The sequence below is a fragment of the Schistocerca americana genome, chromosome 1, assembly GCF_021461395.2.
Source record: "Schistocerca americana isolate TAMUIC-IGC-003095 chromosome 1, iqSchAmer2.1, whole genome shotgun sequence".
NCBI lineage: Eukaryota > Metazoa > Arthropoda > Insecta > Orthoptera > Acrididae > Schistocerca > Schistocerca americana.
Window position 1 is genome coordinate 745,241,396 of NC_060119.1, and position 23,428 is coordinate 745,264,823.

At 40.8% G+C, this 23,428-nt stretch overlaps 1 protein-coding gene across 1 annotated transcript in view; it reads left to right on the top strand.

The window, feature by feature from the left end:
- Positions 1 to 7,798: 7,798 nt before the first annotated feature.
- The window catches only part of LOC124545292 (probable ATP-dependent RNA helicase pitchoune), a 53,264-nt gene continuing 37,634 nt past the window's right edge, over positions 7,799 to 23,428 (top strand). Inside the window, exons 1-4 of the mRNA XM_047124189.1 lie at positions 7,799 to 8,025; positions 8,625 to 8,732; positions 16,857 to 17,006; positions 22,197 to 22,457. Coding sequence (XP_046980145.1) covers positions 7,929 to 8,025; positions 8,625 to 8,732; positions 16,857 to 17,006; positions 22,197 to 22,457 — 616 coding nt within the window. The 5' untranslated portion in view covers positions 7,799 to 7,928. The remainder of the gene's footprint in view (positions 8,026 to 8,624; positions 8,733 to 16,856; positions 17,007 to 22,196; positions 22,458 to 23,428) is intronic.

Genomic DNA, 23,428 nt, shown 5'->3' on the forward strand with positions numbered 1-23,428 from the left:
CGATTTAGAACATGGGTCCTAAATCTCTGTCTTACCATTATATATTCTATCTGATACCTTCTAGTATCTCCAGGATTCTTCCATGTGTACAACCTTCTTTTATGATTCTTGAACCAAGTGTTAGCTATGAAACTTCCTGGCAGATTAAAACTGTGTGCCCGATCGAGACTCGAACTCGGGACCTTTGCCTTTTGCGGGCAAGCGCTCTACCATCTGAGCTACCGAAGCACGACTCATGCCAGGTCCTCACAGCTTTACCACTGCCAGTATCTCGTCTCCTACCTTTCTTTCAGGAGTGCTAGTTCTGCAAGGTTCGCAGGAGAGCTTCTGTAAAGTTTGGAAGGTAGGAGACGAGATACTGGCAGAAGTAAAGCTGTGAGGACCGAGCGTGAGTCGTGCTTCGGTAGCTCAGATGGTAGAGCACTTGCCCGCGAAAGGCAAAGGTCCCGAGTTCGAGTCTCGGTCGGGCACACAGTTTTAATCTGCCAGGAAGTTTCATATCAGCGCACACTCTGCTGCAGAGTGAAAATCTCATTCTGGAAACATCCCCCAGGCTGTGGCTAAGCCATGTCTCCGCAATATCCTTTCTTTCAGGAGTGCTAATTCTGCAAGGTTTGCAGGAGAGCTTCTGTAAAGTTTGGAAGGTAGGAGACGAGATACTGGCATAAGTAAAGCTGTGAGGACCGAGCGTGAGTCGTGCTTCGGTAGCTCAGATGGTAGAGCACTTGCCTGCGAAAGGCAAAGGTCCCGAGTTCGAGTCTCGGTCGGGCACACAGTTTTAATCTGCCAGGAAGTTTCATATCAGCGCACACTCCGCTGCAGAGTGAAAATCTCATTCTGGAAACATCCCCCAGGCTGTGGCTAAGCCATGTCTCCGCAATATCCTTTCTTTCAGGAGTGCTAGTTCTGCAAGGTTCGCAGGAGAGCTTCTGTAAAGTTTGGAAGGTAGGAGACGAGATACTGGCATAAGTAAAGCTGTGAGGACCGGGCGTGAGTCGTGCTTCTGTTGCTCAGATGGTAGAGCACTTGCCTGCGAAAGGCAAAGGTCCCGATTTCGAGTCTCGGTCGGGCACACAGTTTTAATCTGCCAGGAAGTTTCATATCAGCGCACACTCCGCTGCAGAGTAAAAATCTCATTCTGGAAACATCCCCCAGGCTGTGGCTAAGCCATGTCTCCGCAATATCCTTTCTTTCAGGAGTGCTAGTTCTGCAAGGTTCGCAGGAGAGCTTCTGTAAAGTTTGGAAGGTAGGAGACGAGATACTGGCATAAGTAAAGCTGTGAGGACCGGGCGTGAGTCGTGCTTCTGTTGCTCAGATGGTAGAGCACTTGCCTGCGAAAGGCAAAGGTCCCGAGTTTGAGTCTCGGTCGGGCACACAGTTTTAATCTGCCAGGAAGTTTCATATCAGCGCACACTCCTCTGCGGAGTGAAAATCTCATTATGGAAGTGTTAGCTATGATTAAGTTATGCTCTGTGCAAAATTCTACCAGATGGCTTCCTCTTTCATTTCTCTCCCCCAATCCATATTCACTCACTATGTATCCTTCTCTCCCTCTTCCTACTCTCGAATTCCAGTCACACATGACTATTAAATTTTCGTCTCCCTTCACTACCTGAATAATTTCTTTTATCTCATCATGCATTTCATCAATTTCTTCATCATCCGCAGAGCTAGTTGGCATATAAACTTGTACTACTGCAGTAGGCATGGGCTTCATGTCTATCTTGGCCACAATAATGCGTTCACTATGCCGTTGGTAGTAGCTTACCCGCACTCCTATTTTTTTATTCATTATTAAACCTGCTCCTGCATTACCCCTATTTGATTTTGTATTTATAACCCTGTATTCACCTGACCAGAAGTCTTGTTCCTCCTGCCACCAAACTTCACTAATTCGCACCATATCTAACTTCAACCTATCCATTTCCCTTTTTAAATTTTCTAATCCACCTGCCCGATTAAGGGATCTGACATTTCACGCTCCGATCCGTAGAACGCCAGTTTTCTTCTCCTGATAACGACGTCCTCCTGAGTAGTCCCCGCCCGGAGATCTGAATGGGGGACTATTTTACCTCCGGAATATTTTACCCAAGAGGACGCAATCATCATTTAACCATACAGTAAAGCTGCATGCCCTCAGGAAAAATTAGGGCTGTAGTTTCCCCTTGCTTTCAGCCATTTGCAGTACCAGCACAGCAAGGCCATTTTGGTTAGTGTTAGAAGGCCAGATCAGTCAATCATCCAGACTGTTGCCCCTGCAACTACTGAAAAGGCTGCTGCCCCTCTTCAGGAACCACAGGTTTGTCCGGCCTCTCAACAGATACCCCTCCGTTGTGGTTGCACCTATGGTACGGCCATCTGTATCGCTGAGGCACGCAAGCCTCCCCACTAATGGCAAGGTCCATGGTTCATGGGGGTAGGTGTCTGTTGTTAGTCACTTAATTTTTCTTGCTTCCTTCGTGTGATGACATTATTTTGTTAGCACCTGGTTCACTGACAGATTGTTTGAAAATTATTCAAGTATTTGGTATTGCGTGAAATGTAATGTAATCAGCTCATTATAATGTTTTCAACATATTTCTCCCCCTGTTTGGCAGTTGCTTGTCCCACTTATAATAATATAAAGATGAAGGTCGTACTTGTGGCAACAAGCGACAATGACAAACACAATAGGCCTACAGAACGATAAATGAGCTGTCGATCGCTTTTACATATAGAGGAACATGTCTGCGCTTCTTATGTGCGAATCTGTGTGTTTATATTCTTTTGATATCAATGTAGTAAGCTGCAACTCTATCCAACATCACAAGTGTTTCTTCACGTATGTGTTGTAGCTTGCCACTCGATTCATGGTTTTTGTCCATACTTGCGCTTATTTTAGAATCATTTTGAGAAACATATATGCCTTCTGATACTACACAAACCATTGGAGGCAACAAATAACTCAAATATATCGTAAATGGTTGGAAAACAAACATTATGCTTACTACGCGTATGATGTTCACCTTACTCGTCGCCTGAAGCGCTAGTGTCGCTCCATCTGACAAACTGTTGGGGATATGTGAACAAACATTTTCCAGCGTCCATATGATGTGCAGAGTGCATTAGACTCTATGGAATATACATGTTCCGTGTTTGTTGATGGGGCAACGCAATATAATTTGGTAGTCAGATGTATTAGTATGTGTTGCGCGAATAAAGCATAAGTTTATTTTGTCCCTTAAGTCGTGTTACCTGTCATTTAGCTGCGTTAACCTGCATAAACTACAACAAGTTATGGGCCCAGGTACTGGATTAAAGAAATAATAAGCTTTAAGGTGACGTGTATTTGCGCAAAAGGTGCGCAGAAGTTCGTATTAACTTGGATGGTGTACCCTATACGAAGAAGAAAATAATTTTAAAATGTGTACAACACAGATACCGCAAATAGAGCCTGGAAATTTGCCGTTGAGGCGTATTTGCACCTGGATGACTTTGGGACTTCGTAAATGGTAAATTTGCACCTACGGAATCAAGTTTTGCTACTAAGGATCAGAAGGCGAAATCAAAACTAATCCTTTTGATTGAGCCAGGGAATTATGTTCACATAGAAAAGGCTATGTCAGCTAAGGAGGTATGGGACAAACTGAAAAACGGATTTGAACATGGTGGTTTAACCAGAAAAGTAGGATTACTCCATGAGCTGATAACCACAAGACTGAATAAGTGTAAAAGCGTCGATGAATATGTGAATAAAATAATTTCAATCTCCAATCGTCTGAGGAATACTGGTTTTGAAATGGCGGATAAATGGATTGGAATTTTATTGTTAGCTGGACTACCTGAGAAATATTCGCCAGTGATTATGGGTTTGGAAAGTTCAGGAATATCCATTACAGTGGACAGTGTGAAGGTAAAGATTCTACAGGACGTGAAGAATGAACCAGATTCTAATGCTTCAGAAAAAGAAACAGCGTCGGGTTTATACTCTAAGTACAAGAAGAAGAAGCCAATAAGATGTTTCAGATGCCAGAAAATTGCTTCAAAGTGTAACGAAAAGTTAAGTATAAAAGAAAAGAAGCATGTTAATTCCAGTAGTCCTGAGAGAAAGACTATTGATAAAGGTAAGGCATTTTCTGATTTTTACTCTTTTAATGAAGCGAGTGACCATCATGCTGAATGGTTTCTAGATTCAGGAGCATCTGTGCACATTAACAAAGCTCCGTCTGGTTTGTATGATGTTCAGTCAAGGACTGCCATTGGAATTTCTACAGTTGAGGGATCTAAGGTAAGGTGTGAACTCGCAGGAAAAGTGGATCTTAATTTGTTTGTGAATGGGGAAAAGGAAATTGTTACTGCTCATGATGCACATTGTGTAAAGAATATTGCAACTAATTTGTTGTCAGTAAGCGAAATAGTAAAGAAGGGTAATAAAGTTATCTTTGATATAGAGGGAGCCAAAGTGATAGACCCTTGTGGTGACATTGCAGCTACTGCAAGTAATGTTAGAGGTATTTACAAAGTGAATACAGTTCAAAATACTGCTGAAACAGGAAATCACTCTGTTTATGCTGCAAAAGGTTTTTCGTGGCATAGGAGACTTGGACATTTGAATAGGAAAAGTATGACTTTACTCAAGAATATGGCAGCTGGGGTGGAAAATTATAGAACGAATAATGTTCAAGGTGATGTGTGTTTGTAAGGGAAGCAGGTTAGATTGCCATTTAAATCGAGTCAGAGCAGATCTACCAAAGTCTTGCAACTCACACATTCAGATCTCTGTGGACCTATGGGGAATGAATCCTTAGGGGGTAGCTTTTATTTCCTGACATTCATAGATGATTTTTCTAGATACATGCATGTTTAATTTATAATTAGCAAGGATCAAGTGAATGTTGTATTTGTTGTTTATTGCAAAATGGTCGAAAGACAGACTGGGGAGAAAATTAAAATCATTAGAGCAGACAATGGATCAGAATATGTAAACAGACGGTTTAAGGAACAGTTGAATGGAATGGGTATTAGACATCAGACTGCCATTCGCTACAGTCATTCTCAGAATGGAGTTGCAGAACGAGCCAACAGAACCATTGCAGAAAAGGCAAGAAATACGTTAAGCGATGCTGAACTACCTAAGTGTTTTTGGGCAGAGGCTGTGTCAACAGCAGTGTATTTAATTAACAGATCACCTACCAAAGCTGTGAGACACAAGACACCTTATGAAGTATGGACTGGGAAGAAGCCACATCTAAGTCTTTGGATGTGAAGCCATAGTTCAGATTGCAAGACCAGTGAGAGGAAAGTGGGATGCAAAATCTCAAAAATATATTTTTGTTGGCTACTGTGAGGATTCAAAAGGCTACAGATTTTATAATCCTGTGAATAAGAAGGTAATAAGTAGTAGAGATGTAGTATTTTTGGAGGATTATAGACCTAAAATAAAGGAAAGTAGTCAAAATGACACAGTAATACAACCAAGCATAATGTGTGATAGTGCTGAAACGGAGATGGAAACTGAAACAGAGGAAGACGAGAATAAAGAGGAACCTGATGTGCCACCCGAGAATCAAATTGAGGAAGAAGATTCAACAGAGGAAGTCAGTTTAAGGCGGTCTTCACATATAGCAAAACCAAAAGAATATCCAGATTATGAAATGTATGCTGCCCAAATAATCAACAATGAACCAATCACAGTTGATGAAGCTTTAGCAAGTTCAAATGGTCAAGATTGGAAAAAGGCTATTGAAAAGGAGCTGCAATCTTTTGTGGATAATGATACATATGAATGGGTTGACATGCCTGAAAATAAAAAGCCACTAAGAACAAGATGGGTGTTTGGTGTTAAAATTCCTGAGAGAGCAATACCAAAATTCAAAGCCAGATTAGTAGTTAAAGGATGTTCCCAGAAAGAAGGAATAGATTACAATGAAACTTTCTCACCAGTGGTGAAGTATTTATCATTAAGATACCTTTTAGCTCTGGCTGTAAAGGAAGACTTATTAATCCATCAAGTGGATGTGAAAACAGCCTACCTGAACGGAAGACTGGAAGAGGAAATATATGTGATTCCACCTGATGCTGTTAAGCGACCTTATCAAGGGAAAAGGAGAATTTGGCGTTTGAAGAAAGGCATATATGGATTAAAGCAGAGTGGCCATTGCTGGAATAAAAGTTTGCACAAAAGTTTGATAAAACTAGGCATGTTACAGTCAAAGACAGATCCCAGCATATATCATAAAAGGAGCAATGAAGAAATTGCAGTCATGGCCATATGGGTAGCCGATTTTTTTTAATTTTAACCAATAGTGAAAGCCAGATGGACTTTTTTAAAGAACAGTTATGGTCAGAATTTAATATGCATGAAGATTCTAAGAAGATCACGGTTGATGAAGGTGGAATCACATATATTTCCTCTTTCAGTCTTCCATTCAGGTAGGCTGTTTTCACATCCACTTGATGGATTAATAAGTCTTCCTTTACATGAAGATTCATATGCATGAAGGTTCTAAGAAGTGCCAACAGAGGAGAATTATGGATTGATCAATCTCTGTACACAAGGAAGATCTTAGAAAAGTTCAACATGGAAAATTGTAAACCTGTTTCTTCTCCTATGGAAAACAATGCAAAACTGCTAATAACTGATGATGACAAGAAATGTAAGGAAAGTGTACCCTATTTTGAAGCTGTAGGAAGTCTACTGTACTTAGCACAGACTTCGAGACCAGACATTGCATTTGCCACAAGTACAGTAAGCAAGTTTTGCAGTGATCCGAGAGAAAAGCACTGGATGGCAGTCAAGAGAATATTCAGATATTTAAATGGAATTACTGATTATAAGTTAAAATATTCTAAAACTGGAAATGTAAAGTTGGAAGGATATAGTGATGCTGACTGGGGAAATGAGTTGGAAAGCAGACACTCCATCACTATAAGTTGCTTTAGACTAATGGGAGGATTGATTTCATGGTCTTGTAAGAGACAAATAACTGTTGCTTTGAGTACTGTAGAAGCTGAATATATGGCCTTGTCCTACACTATCCAAGAAGCTCTTTGGATCTGTATACTGATGAGTGAAATAGAATTCCCTCCAACATTAAAGCCAACTATGATATTTTGTGACAATATGAGAGCTATTGAACTTGCAAAAAATAGTGTCAGCAGCGTAAGATCCAAACATATTGATATAAGGCATCACTTTATAAGACATCATGTGGAACAGAGGAATATAATCCTCAGTTATCTATGCACGGAAGAAGTGTTAGCTGATCTCCTAACCAAGCCTCTCAGTAAGGAAAAATTTCAGAAGCTGGTGAAACATTATGGTTTAACCTGGGATGTATAGTGTTGAGAACCTGAAAATATTTGTTCAAGGGGGAGTGTTGGGGATATGTGAACAAACATTTTCCATCGTGTATAGTGGCGCACAAGATATGATGTGCAGAGTGCATTAGACTCTATGGAACGTACATGTTCCGTGTTTGTTAATGGGGCAACGTAATATAATTTGGTAGTCAGATGTATTAATATGTGTTGTGCGAATAAAGGATAAGTTTATTTTTTCCCTTAAATCGTGTTACCTGTCATTTAGCTGCGTTAACCTGCATAAACTACAACACAAACGGTAACAACTTTTACAGCAGTGAGTGTCGCGACCGTTATGTTAGTGTGTGATTTTGACGTCACTTTCCATTAAGCCGAACGTGATGCTAGCTTTCCACGCTATGGAACCTCTTTGGACTTGGAGCCGCTCGTTCTCGTTGGCTAGTAGGACAATAGCATGTGCAGAACCATGGATTCTTACCTCCATGCGCAGAACTCTGCAGCTAACATATCTTTGGTGTAACTCTAAAAAACGTGTGTTCGTGTAGTGGACGTTGCGTGTGGATTGTGGAGGTTATGTTGTGATTGCGTTGCAGTGTTTAAGTTTAAAACCTTACTCAGCAGTCAACATGCCTTTGCCAGAGAAAGTTTTGATGCGTAAGATAAAAAAGCGTGAGAAGAAGAAGCTTAAACTTCTGCAGACGAAGGCACAGGACACCGAAGAAAGTAAGGCGTCGTGTTTACATCCATATCGTGTTTGTTGTTTATGTGCATTTCAAGTTAGGAACTAATTGAAAAGTAAAATATATCTTAGTACTAGGATGTATATTTGATTTTCATGCTGTTTGCATCATTTAGCCTAACAATTTTTGACATTTGTTGATTGAAAGGTAGTATACACTAGTGGAAATACCACACTTACCTTATGTTATGTATTGAACGTACTGTCTGCGTATAACTTTACAGTCAATCTGCGGATTAATAGTACTTTGTGATATTCAAGACACCTCATCTTTACTGTATTGTATCCGGAATTATTGTAAAATCAAACGTGTAAATATTGACTTGTCTTTTACTATAAAGTGGAGTACAGTTCCGAATATTATCGGTGAAATAAATCTGTCCAACCCTCATGTTCTCCATTACATCTGCTACTGGTGAAGTGACTGACAGAAACTACATTTGTTTGTGGAGATGGTTTTATGTGATGTGTGTAATAATGTGAAGGAGTGTGTACAAGAGAGTTCTATATTTGTTGCTTGAAGTTCACACCCTACATGATCAGGCCTACTGGAAAAACTATAGTTGTGTAATTACCATTTCAGGCATAGATGAAAGTGCAGAAGATACGTTGCCCACGCTTGTGACAAAAGAATCTCTCCAGAATGATACAGCGAAAAGGAAACACGAAAACGATGAAGAATCCAACAAACGTATGTATTCAACAAGTAGTTTTTTTGCATGATACCGAATGTGTCTATTTTGCGGTATAGTACACACTTATCAGTGAAGAGCATGGCTATGTACTGATCTTTTACATTATCGCTTAAGCTACTTTAAGATGGTTTGAGTCTGCGTTATCACTGTGGTAACTTGGGTTTATTTGACTGTGGGTAGTAAGGTCTGTAATGTGGATTTGGAAGTGTTTTCAGTGAGTTGTTACCTCTTTTTTCTGTTGTTTATGTGTTTAGTCAGGAGGCTTTTGTTGCTAGTTAATTTTTGTTTTGGTTTTATTGTATAGTAATTGTGATGTTCCGTCTGTTTTACATTTCTTGTATTGCAGTTGGATTGTAATTGCTCTAGTGAATACGGGGGTTTTTAGTTTTGGAGTTATTGGGGTTATGGTTTCAGTGGTGTGTTGTGGTTGTGGTTTTTTGTTTGTTTGTGGATTGTCATTAGGTGTTGAGAGCTGGTGCTATGCTATATTGGTCAAGGGTAATGTCTGATCCCACTTTTCAGAGTGAAGGTGCCAATTTCCTGGTATTGAGGGCTTCATTTGTGCTATATTGGTCAAAGGAAATAGCAGATTATACTTTTCAGAATTGCTGATATTGATTTTTCGGTATCGTGGGCTTTGTTTGAGCTATAGGCCTACAGGTAGAGTGAAGTGTTCGATTCTGGTTTTGAGTGAAGTGTTCGATTTTGGTTCTGGTATGATGTGATGTTTTGTATTGTTGTATACTTAGCATGTCCCCACCATCAACTCCCTATTTTCGTAGTTATCTGGTTAGTTTCGTTTTATTGTTGAAGTGAGATGTTCTTGTTTCATTTTTATTTTTGTTGAAGTTTGTTGGAATGGGTATGTAGTGACATCATAATCACCATTTTGTATGGCCTGGAAGTAGGCATTTCCACCATAATAGGTCAAAGCAGATGGGTGGAATTGGACACTTTCCTAATACCTTTGTTGCTTCAAGTCAAATAATTGCAAACTACCCCGTCTAATACAGGGCACTAGGACTCACTACGAATACATGATTTGGTTCTAGATTGAAGTTGCAGAATTCAGTATGCACTACTTTCATTTCTATGATTTGTTTTTCATTAATACACTTATGAAGGTAAATTTAGCACAGTTATTAATGTTGTTGGAATAATTTTTATTATTTAGGATCTCGTAATTCATTTATTTAAATGAGAGTTCCAATTAACCCTGATATATAGTTCAGTTAACCCAGCCATTTGGGTTAAATGGTCCAAAAGTAGGGTCAGAGTTCTTCTCTAGTTCTGTAAAACCTGTGTGGGGTGATGCAAAAATCACCCCACACTGTCTTCTTCAGTTTCACATCTTGGCGATGATGATCATACAGGTGCATTATCACTAAATTTCTTGTTGTAGCGAGTACAGCAATTGCTCCACAATCATTGTGTTGGTAACACAGCTACTTGAGGGCCAAGATATTTCTGCAATACCTCTGACAGTTTTCCAACAATTGTGAAGTGTGTTCCACTTTTCATAAACGCCACATTCTTATGTCTTTTTTTCATGTCCACACCCCTCACCAAACCAAGCTTTAAAGCAAAACATCTGCCAGGTCTCCAGTCTTTTGGTTTATTAGTTATATTTTTTAGTTCTCTACTGTTTTAAGAGTTACTTACAAAATATACATTTTCAAGTGACTGTATCATTTACAAAAATTAAGATAAAATGAAAATATTTTATTTTTTAAATGTATATGATACAGAGAGGGCTAACATATATTTTTTTCCAGATAAATTCATGATAGTGAATTGACATGCATTGTACGACTTGAGATGAAATTGTGCGATAATCAATTTCTTCACACACTTGATGCAGCATATCAGGCTTATCTTGTGCAACAGCAGCATAGATTCAGTTTTTGCGGTTGGCTAAGTTGTTTGGAGGGGAGGCACATACACACAGTCTTCAATGAAACCCCAGAGAAAGGAATCCAGTGGTGTCAAGTCTGGGGAGCGAGGTGGCCATGCAATCGGACCTTCACAGCAAGTCCACTGACCTGGGAAGCAATTTTTGAGGAAACCTCGAACTTTTGTGAGAAGCTGAGGTGATGCACCATCTAGCTGGTGGCAAACCATTCCATCTCAGTCATCTTCATGTTATTGTGTTTCCTCACCAACATTGTATCCGAAGAAGAGTTCAAACCGAGCACAAAACTCATTGCCGTCATGCTTATTTTACACTAGAAATTCGGTGCTATGAAATATGCAGAATGTTGAACACTTTACACAGATAAATACAGCCCACTTTGATTGTAGTAAGTACTAACAAGTACTAACCAGAACAATAAAACATTTTTCAAACATATCCAGATACACAATACCAGCAACAGTTTTTTCCATGAAGAAGAATGGACTGTACAGCTTAGATTTGCTAAGGGCACAAAACACACAGACTTCAGGGCTGTCATAAACATATATTTGATGCAAAATTTACGCCAAATTTGTTGCAGAGTTTGTTTCCTGAAACCAATAAACACAGGGAGCGTGCACTATGCTGGTGCTCCGGGTGGCAGAGTGGGGTACTGAAGCACTATGTGACTCAAACTTGAGGTTGTTTACTACAAAATGACAAATCTACGGATTCTGTATGCTATCTCAATAAATTTCTGTATCATTCTAAAGTTGTGAAGTCCTTTTTGATTCCCCCTATATTACATCTAAGGGCGACAGATAGACCTGACATCCTTGGGGATGTGCATGTGAGAACTGGTATCAGTTACCATGAGGCAGCTGTAGCAGTAATGATTACCTAAGTACAAAGGGCTCTAAAACAAGTCAAAAGATATATACGCTCAATGACCTAGATAAAAAAGCGGTAGTGTGTAGTGTCGTATCTCAATGAAGGACTTGAAACCTTACAGGATAGAAGTATGTGGAGGAACTGTTGATGAAGTTTCCCAGAACAATTCATAGTGGTAGGGGCCCTCCATAGTATGCAGTCACTGTAAAGAAACTTCTAAAGACAGAGGCAAATGCATAATATGAGGAAAACAAAGCATATGGCTATAGATAGGTGCTAAATGAGACACATTTAGCTGTCAAGACAGCAATGCGGCCAACATTCAGTGACCACCATAGCAGAATATTGCCAAATGATCTTTCATAAAAGCTGAATAAGGCTGTTGGTGGCACTAAAGTTAGTGTCCACTCTCTCGTGGATGAGGCAAGAACTGAAATGGAGGATAGGAAAGCAGAACTGCTTAACTCCATTTCAAATGTTCCTTTACAAAGGGAAACCCAGGAGAACTGCCTCAATTTAGTCCTCAAATCACTGAAAAGATGTGTGGAATAAGTGTTCATGTCAGTGTGATTGAGAAGCATCTGAAGTTGTTAAAACTGAACAAAGCTCCAGGGCCTGCATGCCCCGTAGCTGGAAGAAAGTGCAGGGCACACCTATTTACAAGTGGGCAAGTAACAAGGATTTATTGTAGAATGTTACAACACATTCTGAACACAAATATAATGAGATACCTCGATAAGAATGACCTCCTCCATGGGTTCCAAAAACATCGATCTTGTGAAACCCAACTTTCACATTTCTTGCATGATATACTGAAAGCTTTCTATCAAGGCAGTATTATCAAAATTACAGTCATATATAGTATCAAGTGAAATTTGTGACTGTATTGAGAATGTTTTTGATAGGGAGGATGCACGAAGTTATCTTGGATGGGGATGTAGAAGTCACTTTGAATGTGCCCCAGATGAGTGTGTTAAGATCTTTGCTGTTCAGGTTTTAAGTTAATGACCTTGCAGACAACATTAATAGTTACCTCAGACATTTTGCAGATGATGTAGTTATCTACAATGAAGTTCTTTCTGAAACAAGTGGCATATTGTAACAGGAGACTTTGAAATATCTCAAAAACCATACATCAAATGGAAAAAAAAGTTATAATTCTAATTTGTTTGCCTCTGAGGAGGACATCCAGTGATACCACACTGCCCACCCCCCACCCCCACCCACCTTATGTGTGGGTGATGGGAGGCAAATTTGAAATCTTCATTGGGAACCTCTGTTTTTTATTGCAGGAAATGATTCTATGGCAAAATTAGACACATTTCGTCTCAAGCATTTTCTTCGTTTTGGTAGAGATGGTGCTCTAGTTGGAGGAATAGAAGTGGTTACACAATCGTAATTTACAATGTGCTACTCAATGGCCCTTGAATATCCAATGGCATGTGGGACCTCATCTCCATGCTGAGAGGGTATGACAGGTCAGTATTTTACAACTTGTAATTGGAAACTCCAATTGCAGTGTTGTATTCCTCTGATATATTGAACAGGGGATTACTCAGTGTGCAATTGTGTCCATGGCTTGAGGTGAATGCTACTATACTTTATCAATTAGACTAAGTGTCCAAACATAATACCGCCAACTGCAATACATTTAGTGAACAGCTTTTCAAATGACTGTACACAGGAAGTGTCTGCACAGGCTTTTGTGATGTGGTTGCCCATGTCTTCATGGCACTTTGGCACTTGTTGGTACACCTTATCTTTTAAACAACCCACAGAAAGAAATCCGGCGACCTAGTGGGCCAAGTAATACGACCAACTCTGCTGATTCACCGACCTGTGTAAAGACAATCTAATACCGCCCATGCTTCAGTTGCGTAATGCACTGTCAGCCATCATGCTGAAACCATGTATGTTGTTGAATGTCCAGGGTAACTTCCTGCAGTAACAATAGTAGTTCCTGTTCCAAAAATTTTGATAATTGTGTCCATTCAAAGTGCCCTCAATAAAATACCGACCAATGAGTTTGCTCCCCATGATGCCATCCATACGTTAACCAACCAAGGACGTTGATCAACTATGAGGGATTGTCTACAGTCCAGTAATGCATTTTATGCCAGTTAACTCTACCATGGTTTGTGAATGCAGAGTCATTGGAAAGTAGTAATTCAGCAAAGAATGTGCAGGTCATTGGCATTTTTTGATATGCCCATTCGCAAAACACTACTCGGTTATGGAAATCAGTGCCATGAAGTTCTTGATGCAGTGACACATGATATGGATGATACTTATGGTGATGCAGTATTGTGACAGTATTATCTACAGGCACATTGGAATTGTGGTTTAATTGCCTGGTACTCATTAGCTTCTGCTATAACATGTTTGCTTTGTACCCTTTTGTTGGTCTGTATGCTTTCATCAGACATAAGATGTTCACAATCTTTTAAAAGAACAAATGAGAGTGAGCTTCCTCTAGAAAACACTCAGTGTACAGCAGCTTCAACATTCTCCATAAATCAGGATCATTATTTCATTTTTTTAAATTTTTTTCTGAGGCTGCAACATTAATGTCCAGTTACATGTCTGTTCACCAAATGATAGGTAAATGTACTGGCAGCAAACTCTGTTGGAGAGTACAACATTATGAATGTGGTTTCCAATTACGAGTTATAAAATATGGACTCATCCAATCCTCGAACATTGATGTGGGGTCCCACATGCCTTTGGGTATTCAAGGGCCATTAGTAGCATGTCGTAAATTATGATAAAGTACTCATTTCTATTCCTCTGATTACAGCACCATCTGTGAAAAAACAAAGAAAACGCTTCAGACAAAACCTATGTAGATTTTGCCCTAGAATCATGATCTGCAATAAAAAACTGGGGTTCTCATTAAAGATTTCGTAGTACCCCTCCCTGCCACCCACGCGTGTGGTTTGGTGGCGGTTTCAGTGTGGTATCTTTGGGTGTTCCCCTCTCAGACATCCAAATTGAATTTACAGTGTTTTTTGTTCTGATGTGTAGTTTTAGAGATATTTGAAGGTCTTTAGTGAAAATGAGCAGCCTCTGTGTCATTCAGTACATGATAAGATTTCAAAGTGGAGCAGAGATTGGCACCTTGGTTTAACTGTCCAGAAAGTTAAAGTTGCGCTCTTTTCAAAATGGAAAAATATAGTAGTTTATGACTATAATGTGTGTGAGTGACAGTTGTAATCGGTTAACTCACACATGTGCTTGGGTGTAACACTTCGTAGGCATACGGAATGGACTGAGCACATAGGCCCAGTCATGGGTAAAGCAGGTGATAGACTTCTGTTTATAGGACCAACAGGGGGTATTGAACATATACAGAGAAGGACAAAATGTATGGTCACAGTATGTTTGATCCATGGGAGAGTGTTACAAAAATGCTGAAGAAAGTGATCTGGCAGACATCTTTGAATATAGATGTAAGCTATCCTGAGGAAGCGTAGTGACAAAGTTTCAAGAACCAGCTTTAAATGATGACTACTCTGTACTACAACCCCTACACTTTTGTAGGGGTTGTAAGGACAAGATTTGCTTGATTAAAGCTCACATGGAGGCATTTAAACAGTCATTCTTCGCACACTCCATATATGAGTGCAGTGGAAAAAAAAAACCCCTACAGGTGCAATGGGACGTACACTCTGCCAAGCAATTCACAGATGTAGGCTCCATTCACAGAACATCTTCCCATGTGACATGCACCCCTCAACACGGAGTGCATCACACCTTGTGTTGGGAACTTAAGGGAGGTGGGAAGGACTGCGGAAGTGGTTATGGGAAGAGATGCATGCAGTTGAAGTGTTCCTCTGTGTTCATGAAAGTGGCTTTTATTCCCAGTTGTAACATTTTAAACTAGTTTCGGAGTGGGGGCGTGGTGGTTGAAGTTGAAGTCTCTCTTCTGCCACATGGTGGTTCTGGGTGACCCTTGAACCTACCTCTGTTGCTGGCTGCTAGGGCCATCCCTCTTTTACTATGTTTCAATGGATTTTGGGTGTGGTTAGCACATCTCTCTGCCACACCCTATTTTCTTTTTAGGGGTAACCCTCTGATGAATATTGATACTATTCCACTCTTTAAAACTTTTCCTGTAATGGATTGAGGATGGGATGGCTGTGGCAAGCACAGCCGCCATTGTTTGCAGAGCCATGGGTAGCCCAGCCACCTACTGACCTGATTATTCCTCTCACTTTAATGTCCCATTATGTTTTTAGCCTCCTCACTTTCACTATTATAAATCTCCTAGTTAGAGGGAATTCTGTATTGTATGACTGCCTTAGCCTTTAATTGGGTTGGGAGGAGGAGGGGGTCAGGTAAAGGTGATGCCTCTGTTGCTGCAGATGAGTCCTGGGAGATCCTTTGTCTGCTGTGACTGATATTGTCCTGAACCATGCACTTTCACTTGTCTTCAAATTGTTCCTCGGCACTAGCATAAACATTGTTTCGGTGCCTCTTTTGGCCACTCCTATGTAATTTCATAATTGATGAAGTTTCTGGGTGATGTTGCTTTGCCAGATGAACAATCTTTTGACTGAGGAGGGACTGATGACTCCCTATTTAGTCCCACTGACTGCAGTGCAGCAAAGACAACACAGACTGGCAACAACTGTGACGGTGTACACTGCCTTATTTGCTGGGGAAAGACCGGTAGTGGATATTGATCCAAAGTTTTGAACTTCTATTCATTCTACTGCTTTCATCAGCCACTGCACCAAGTGTCTTCTTGGAGTTTATGATTAATAACAAGTTTTCAGATGTTCTGTATTTAGCAGTGAACGGTGAACAAAGTAGCAAGAGTGTAAAAGTTGCTAACTCACTAGCTGGTTTGTAAAGTCCTTATGTGTGTAGATAAAAATGTCAGTTGTGTTCCAGTGCTGCATCCCAGAAATCCAGTCTGTGGAAAATGTTTGCCATTACACCTATCAGGCATTAATTCACACCAAGTGAGGTGGCACATTGGTAGCACACTGGACTCACATTCGGGAGGACGATGGTTCAAACCTGCATCTGGCCATCCTGATTTAGGTTTTCGATGATTTCCCTTAATCGCTTCAGGCAAATACTGGGATGGTTCCTTTGACAGGGCATGGCTGACTTATTTTCCCATCCTTCCCTTATCCAATTAGACCGATGACCTCGCTGTTTGGTCTCTTCCCCCAAATCAACCCAACCCAACCGCCATTAATTCACTACAACTAAATCAGATTTAGTTATCTAGTACATTAGTACATGTTTGACTTGCTTCTTCTTTATAGCATATAAGTTCAAGTCTTTGTTAATATTGTTGTCAAACTAAATTTTTTCATTGCAGATGAGAAGAAAAAGAAAAAAAAGAAAAAGAAAATTGAGGAAGAGGAAGAAGATAGTGAAGAACAAGCAGAGAATGCAGATGTAGAGAGAGAATCTGGAAATGAAGCTATGGAGAACGCAGAAAATGATAGCCAGGACATTGGGAAAAAACGTATGTATATTTTGTTGTAAATGTGCCGTGTATTATGTTTTGTGGGTTGTTGAAGTAGAATGGATAGTTTGTTAGTGCTACCATGTATTACTGAATAAAAGAGTAGAGCCAGCAGTGAAAGTCAACATTTAATGAGAAAATCATTTGTACACATTCACAGCATAAACTGAAAATGGAGCACATTGGTACAGAAAATTGAAGAATCTAGAACAACTCGGAATTTTGTTAGTAATACTGTCTTAAAATTTTCTAGAACTCAAATTGCAAATCTTTGTGGGAGGTGAGAAACAAAGCTGGAACCTGAGTAAGGACAACCAAAGACTCCAGCCACCACAATCACAACGTGTTTGCAACACATGCACTGGTGTGGTCAAGCCTATCCGGTCTGCAGTGTGCTTGTGGCATTTTAAGGCCACAGGCTGGTACATACGTCAGAAGAATGGGTAGATGAACTAGTGTGAAAGGCATGAAACATGGAATTTTTGAGATTGAATGTTGTACGCAGTATGCGAGTTGCACTCGTCCATGTATGAACGGATGATTCCTCAGCTGTCAGGTGAAATATGTTGTGGATGCAAATAGATTCCCGCACTGTGTTTCTGAATATAAATACCGCTTAGTGCATAAAAAGAAGTGAGACAGAACTATTTATATGAATTCGTGAAGTATATAGCAGGTGACATGTCTGTCATCTTTTACCACTGCGGAAGCATCCTGAAGAAATGCCTGGGCATGCGAAAAATTGCACCATGATGAGTTCTGCATGACTTGACGGAAATGCAGAAATAGATGTATTACGGCACTGCTCAGATGCACTTGGAGCGCTATGAGTGCGAAGGAGAGGCTTTCTTATGCCGTATTGTAACACTGGATGACATGGGCCACATCGTACGAGCCAAAACTGAAACACCAATGGGGTCATTATGTGTCGCCGCAATAGTTGAAAGTGCATCAGAGTCCCAGTATGGTGACAGTTACGGTGACTCTCGTGTACGACTGTGATGGTGTTATCCTAACATATTACGTTCCTACACGGCAGACCGTCAATGCACAGTATTACTGTTCATTTTTGGAGCATCACCTGTGACCAGCTTTGAGAAAGAAGTGGTGACACTTTCTGCGCAACCCACCGATCATTTTGCATGACAGTGCACAGGCGCATACAGCACAAGTTGTGGCTGCTCTGTTCAGTTAGTGGGACTGCGAATTACTGTACCATTCACCATGTGCCCTGGACTTAACTCCTTGTGACTTCGATTTGCTTCCGAAGATGAAGGAACCACTTTGTGGCATTTGCATCAGAACTGTTCCAGAAATTCGACAGGCAGTAGACTGCTCCATTCGCACCATCAACAGAACAGGCTCTGCTAACAGTTTACTATGCCTTCCACATCACTGGAAATGGGTTCGACACAGTGCTGGTGACTACTTTGAAGGACAGTATCAGGTGCAAGCATGAAACACTTTTGTATCGGTTGTGAGTAAATAGTTACCACTATTTAAGTTCCAACCCTCGTATATAGAATTCAGTAAACACATGGGTTTGGGCCCCATCTCATCTTTTGTTGTACCTAATTGGGCAAGTGTTTTTGGAGGTGGACGGAAAACACATTTAATGTTGCATCAAGTCAGGACTGTGGTAATTTTGCTGTCTTATGGCTGATATGCCATTATCATTGTATGCAGGGGACTCCATGAAGTACGAAGAAACAGACCTTGCCGTTTTGGGGCTGTGTTCTGGAAGAGGCTATTGACGTGCAAGTGGCTGATGGGATTATCAACAGAGACACTGGGTTCACTCTCAGCAATGCTTGGCACGCAACATTCAGCCAACTAAAATTATAGCATTGGCTGAGTGTGACTTCCGCACCTGTCACAGGCCACATGAGTGCTGAGGGACCAGAGTTCGTGCTCAGCATCCAGCGGCACTACCTCCTTCCCTCCCCCCCACCCACACCCCCACCCCACCGCTGCCACCGCCGCCGCCGCCGCCACCACCACCACCACCACCACCACCACCACCACCACCACCTTACACACATTCCACCTGTCGCAGTGTGCAACTGGCAGTGAAAGAAAGGTCGGGGGGGTGGGGGGGAGGGGGTGATAAAAGTAGAAGGGAGGTGGGATATAGCAAAGACATTGAATCTACAGATATAACCTGAAGCTGATGGTGAGGTACGCTGTCAAAATATTGTTTCAAAAACAATTGCACCCGGCTGGACCCTGAGGAGGTGCTCAGCGAATCAGTGAGGAAAGAAGTATGTGGAAAAAGCTGACAGGAAGAAGGGAAAGAATGATAGAAAATGTATTAAGACATAAGGGAATAACTTCCTTGGTTCTAGATGAAACTGTGGAGAGTAGAAACAGTAGAAGGAGATAGAGGTTGGAATATGTATAACAAGCAGTCGAGGCCGTCAGATATAAGTGCTCCTCAGAGATGAAGAGATTGGCACAAGAGTAGAGGTTGTAGTGGAGTGAATCAGACCAGTCTGGTGGCTGATGGGGATGGGGATTGTGGTAAGCATTCGTGTAAGACCCGAAGCAATGATCCCCACAGGTGACAGGATCAAAATCCAGCTGATCACTTGTCAGAGCGTTCACAGCAAAGTTCCAGAGTTTGAGACAATCCTAAAAAAGACAGTGATGCTTATATAAGACTATGTACAGAAATTGGGCTAGAGTCCAAAATTGACAACAGTGAAATTTTTGGGGAAAATGGAAGTGTATATTGAAAGGATAGGCTAATTGGAAATGAAATTGGTGCATCTGTCGCTGTGCACTAGAAACTCGGACCCACCGAGATAGAAATTGAAACTGAATGGAGATTGATTGGGCAAGACTCAGTGTCAAGGATGAGCATAAACTTATCATTTAATCATACTATTGGCCACAGAAATCACCCCAGATGTGAACAGAAACTTCATAAAAAAAGCCTCAACTCACCATTTCGTGTTTCCCAACCATATTGTCATTATTGGAGGAGACTTTCATCATCCAACAATTGATGGTGATAATTTTAATTATGTAAGGGGTGGGTGTGACAAAACATCCTGTGGAATAATACTAAATATTTTCCTGAAAACTACTTGGAACATATAGTTCAGATTCCTACTCATTGTGGAAATAAATTAACTAAGATCTAAAGACAATAGGTAGATCATACCTTTTTGATGGAGTCTGCATTGAAATTGGTATTATTAGCCATGTGGCAGTTGTAGAAGCAATGATTACTAAAATGTGAAGGGGAACTAAAACAAATAGAAAGATGTAATGTTCAATAACCTAGATAAAGATGCTGTAGTGTCCTATCCCAGTTAGGAACTCTTAGCTTTGTCTGGACAGGAGCATTTAGACATACTGTGGGTTCAATTTAAATAGTAGTTCATCAGACATTAGAACAGTTCGTAATGGAAGAGACTGTTGGAGTTAAACATTCACTATAAAGAAACTTCCAAAGAAGCGGTGATTACAGCATAATAGATGTATAAGAAAGCATACAGCTGTAGATGAAAGGATGCTGAAAGAAATTTGTCTGTCAAAACAACTGTGTGAAACCTTCAATGGCTATCGTAGCAGACTTTTATCAAAATCCATTGATTACACAGAAAAACCATACACTATTGACTGGATTTAACTATGGGAAGCATGAAGGATCACAGATTTCTTTCTCTCATGAGAGAGCATCACAGAAATGAATAAAAAGCTTAACTAACAGACGGTCGAAGATTGCAGCCAATTATCCTGCAAAGGATTATTTACAAAGTCTCAAGAGCGTATGTCCAAGCTCATGGACTAGTAGTTAGCATTGCTGCCTGTGGATCACTGGGTCCCGCGTTCAATTTCCGGCCTGGTTGGGGATTTTCTCTGCCCGGGGACTGGGTGTTTGTGTTGTCATCATAATCGTCATTCGTGACAATGGCTAGATTGGACTGTGTAAAAAATTAGACTGTGTAAAAATTGGGACTTGTACAGGCGCTGATGACCGCGCAGTTGAGTGCTCCGCAAATCTAACATCATCATCAAGAGATTGAATGGAGAGTGTACAAAAAATACTTCAGCAACTTACATATTACTCTGCAGTGACTGTGAAGACAAGATTAGTACAAAGGCATTAAGCATTTGTTTTCCTGTGCTCTGTACACAGCTGGGCCAGGAAGAAACCATAAAATGTGATGCAGTGGTAAGAACCCTCTGGCATGCTTTTCACAGTGGTTTTAGATTATGTACATAGATGTAAATCGGTGTTCAGAGATGCTAATATTAAACCTCAATAAATGCCAGAGATAGACATTGGCTCCACATCATCTTTCCCTGCGCTGACTACATAATAGAAGGTGGATAAAATGGGAAACTTTAGAAAGGAACAAGGATCCTTTTCTGTCATACAGTAGCTTATAACACGTTGACTGACATGAGGCAGCCGCTGGCCACAGCACAGTCTCATGCCCGGCTCCATGCACCCACCGGTGGCCACAGCAGAGCCTCACGCCTGAAGCCGTGGCCTGGCCTGTCGGTGAAACATACATCACAATGTGTGGCAGCAGATGGGGTAAAAGTGGCCGATTCTAAGAAAAGTGATGCAGGAATTAATCACTTGAATAGTAGATGCTATTATTACTTAGCACAAATTTTCTGTCTTGCCGCATCACCCTTGCACAATGGTAACAGCAGTTCCCTTCTGATAACCAAAGTTAAGCTCTTTCAGGCTGGGCTAGTACTTAGATGGGTGACTGTCCGGGCCTGCTGCACACTGTTAGCAAGTGGGGTGCACTCAGCCTCTGTACAGCCAATTGAGGAGTTACTTGACTGAGAAGTAGTGGCTCAGGCCATGGAAACTGACAACAGCCAGGAGAGCAGTGTGCTGACCACACGCCCCTCTACATCTGCTTCCTGTCAGCTGAGGATGACATGACAGTTGGTCGGTGCCGGAGGCCTGTTCGGGTGGAATTTAGTTTAGGTTTTATGTATGTAACTTGTGATGATGCAACTTTGCTGATATCTACATTTGTTCATAAACCATATAGCAATTGTATAAACTGAGAAATGAATTTTGCCTTTGAAACTATATTGTCTCTTGGATTTTATTGAGTGCCATGCAAAAATAAAGAAAAAAGTATTGTACTGGCTGTTGTTCTATAAGGAACTTTTTTGATAGTTAATTCTAACAAATGTGTTCTTTCCCTACAGTACCAGGTTCAGGGATTGCGTTGGAGATACTGAGCAACAGAACATTTGAGTCATTGGCTGACAAGGTCTGTGAGAACACCTTGAAAGCAATTGCTGACATGGGATTCACTACAATGACAGAGATCCAGTCACGAGCAATTCCTCCTCTCTTGGAGGGCAGGGACATGGTTGGTTCAGCTAAAACTGGTTCTGGAAAAACTCTCGCCTTTCTTGTGCCAGCAGTGGAACTTATATACAAATTGCACTTCATGCCCCGGAATGGTAAGAATATGTGACATTTAATATGGTCCAGGTAACATGTAGCAGAGCATTTTCCTTGCCTTTCTTCTTTCAGTTTTCCTCATTAGTTTTATCCAGTTGTTGTTGTCACTATGAGGAAGTGTAGGTAAAGGTTTCTTCCCTATTACATCATCACTAACACAGCAAATTGGCTATGTACAGGGTGACAATTATTGAACTATATGAAATAAAATCATCATAACTTCTGTATGGTATGCATTAGGATGTTCAAACTGTATGGTTGGCAACTGGGCATGATGGGAATTGGTGTGCACAGTGTGGTATGGTTTAGTAACAAAGCCCACTGCCACTAGGATGAGTTAATCATAAGCAAAATTTGCCCCATTGATGGACTGAGAATCCACATTTCATGATCAAGAGATTTCTTCACCCCCAACGGGTGTATGATGTGTAAGTCCAGCCACAGAATAAATGGTGCAATATTCCTTGATGGCATGGTGACTATCGAACGGTTTGAAGGTTTTGGAAGATGATTGCATCCTCATTATCCAAAGTGACCCTGATTTTGACAAGGTGTGGTTCATACGAGACTGAGCTCTACACCATTGAAGCAGGAGTGTGTTTGATGTCCTGGAGAAGCACTTTGGGTACCGCATTCTGATTCTGCGGTACCTGGAGGCCACTGGCATGGGCGTTGATTAGTCTCCATATTCTCTGGATCTGAACGCTTGTGACTTCATTTTGTGGGGCTATATTAAAGATGAGGTGTACAGCAATAATGCCAAAACCATTGTCGAACTGAAAACAGCCATACAGGAGGTCATCAACAGCATTGATGTTCCAACACTTCAGTGGGACATGGAGAATTTTGCTATTCATCAGTGCCACATCATTGCCAATGATGGCAGGTGTATCAAGCATATTATAACATAAATCCCAATATCTGTAGTGATGTTTATATGTTGAATAAAGTGTGTACATGCCGTTGTTCG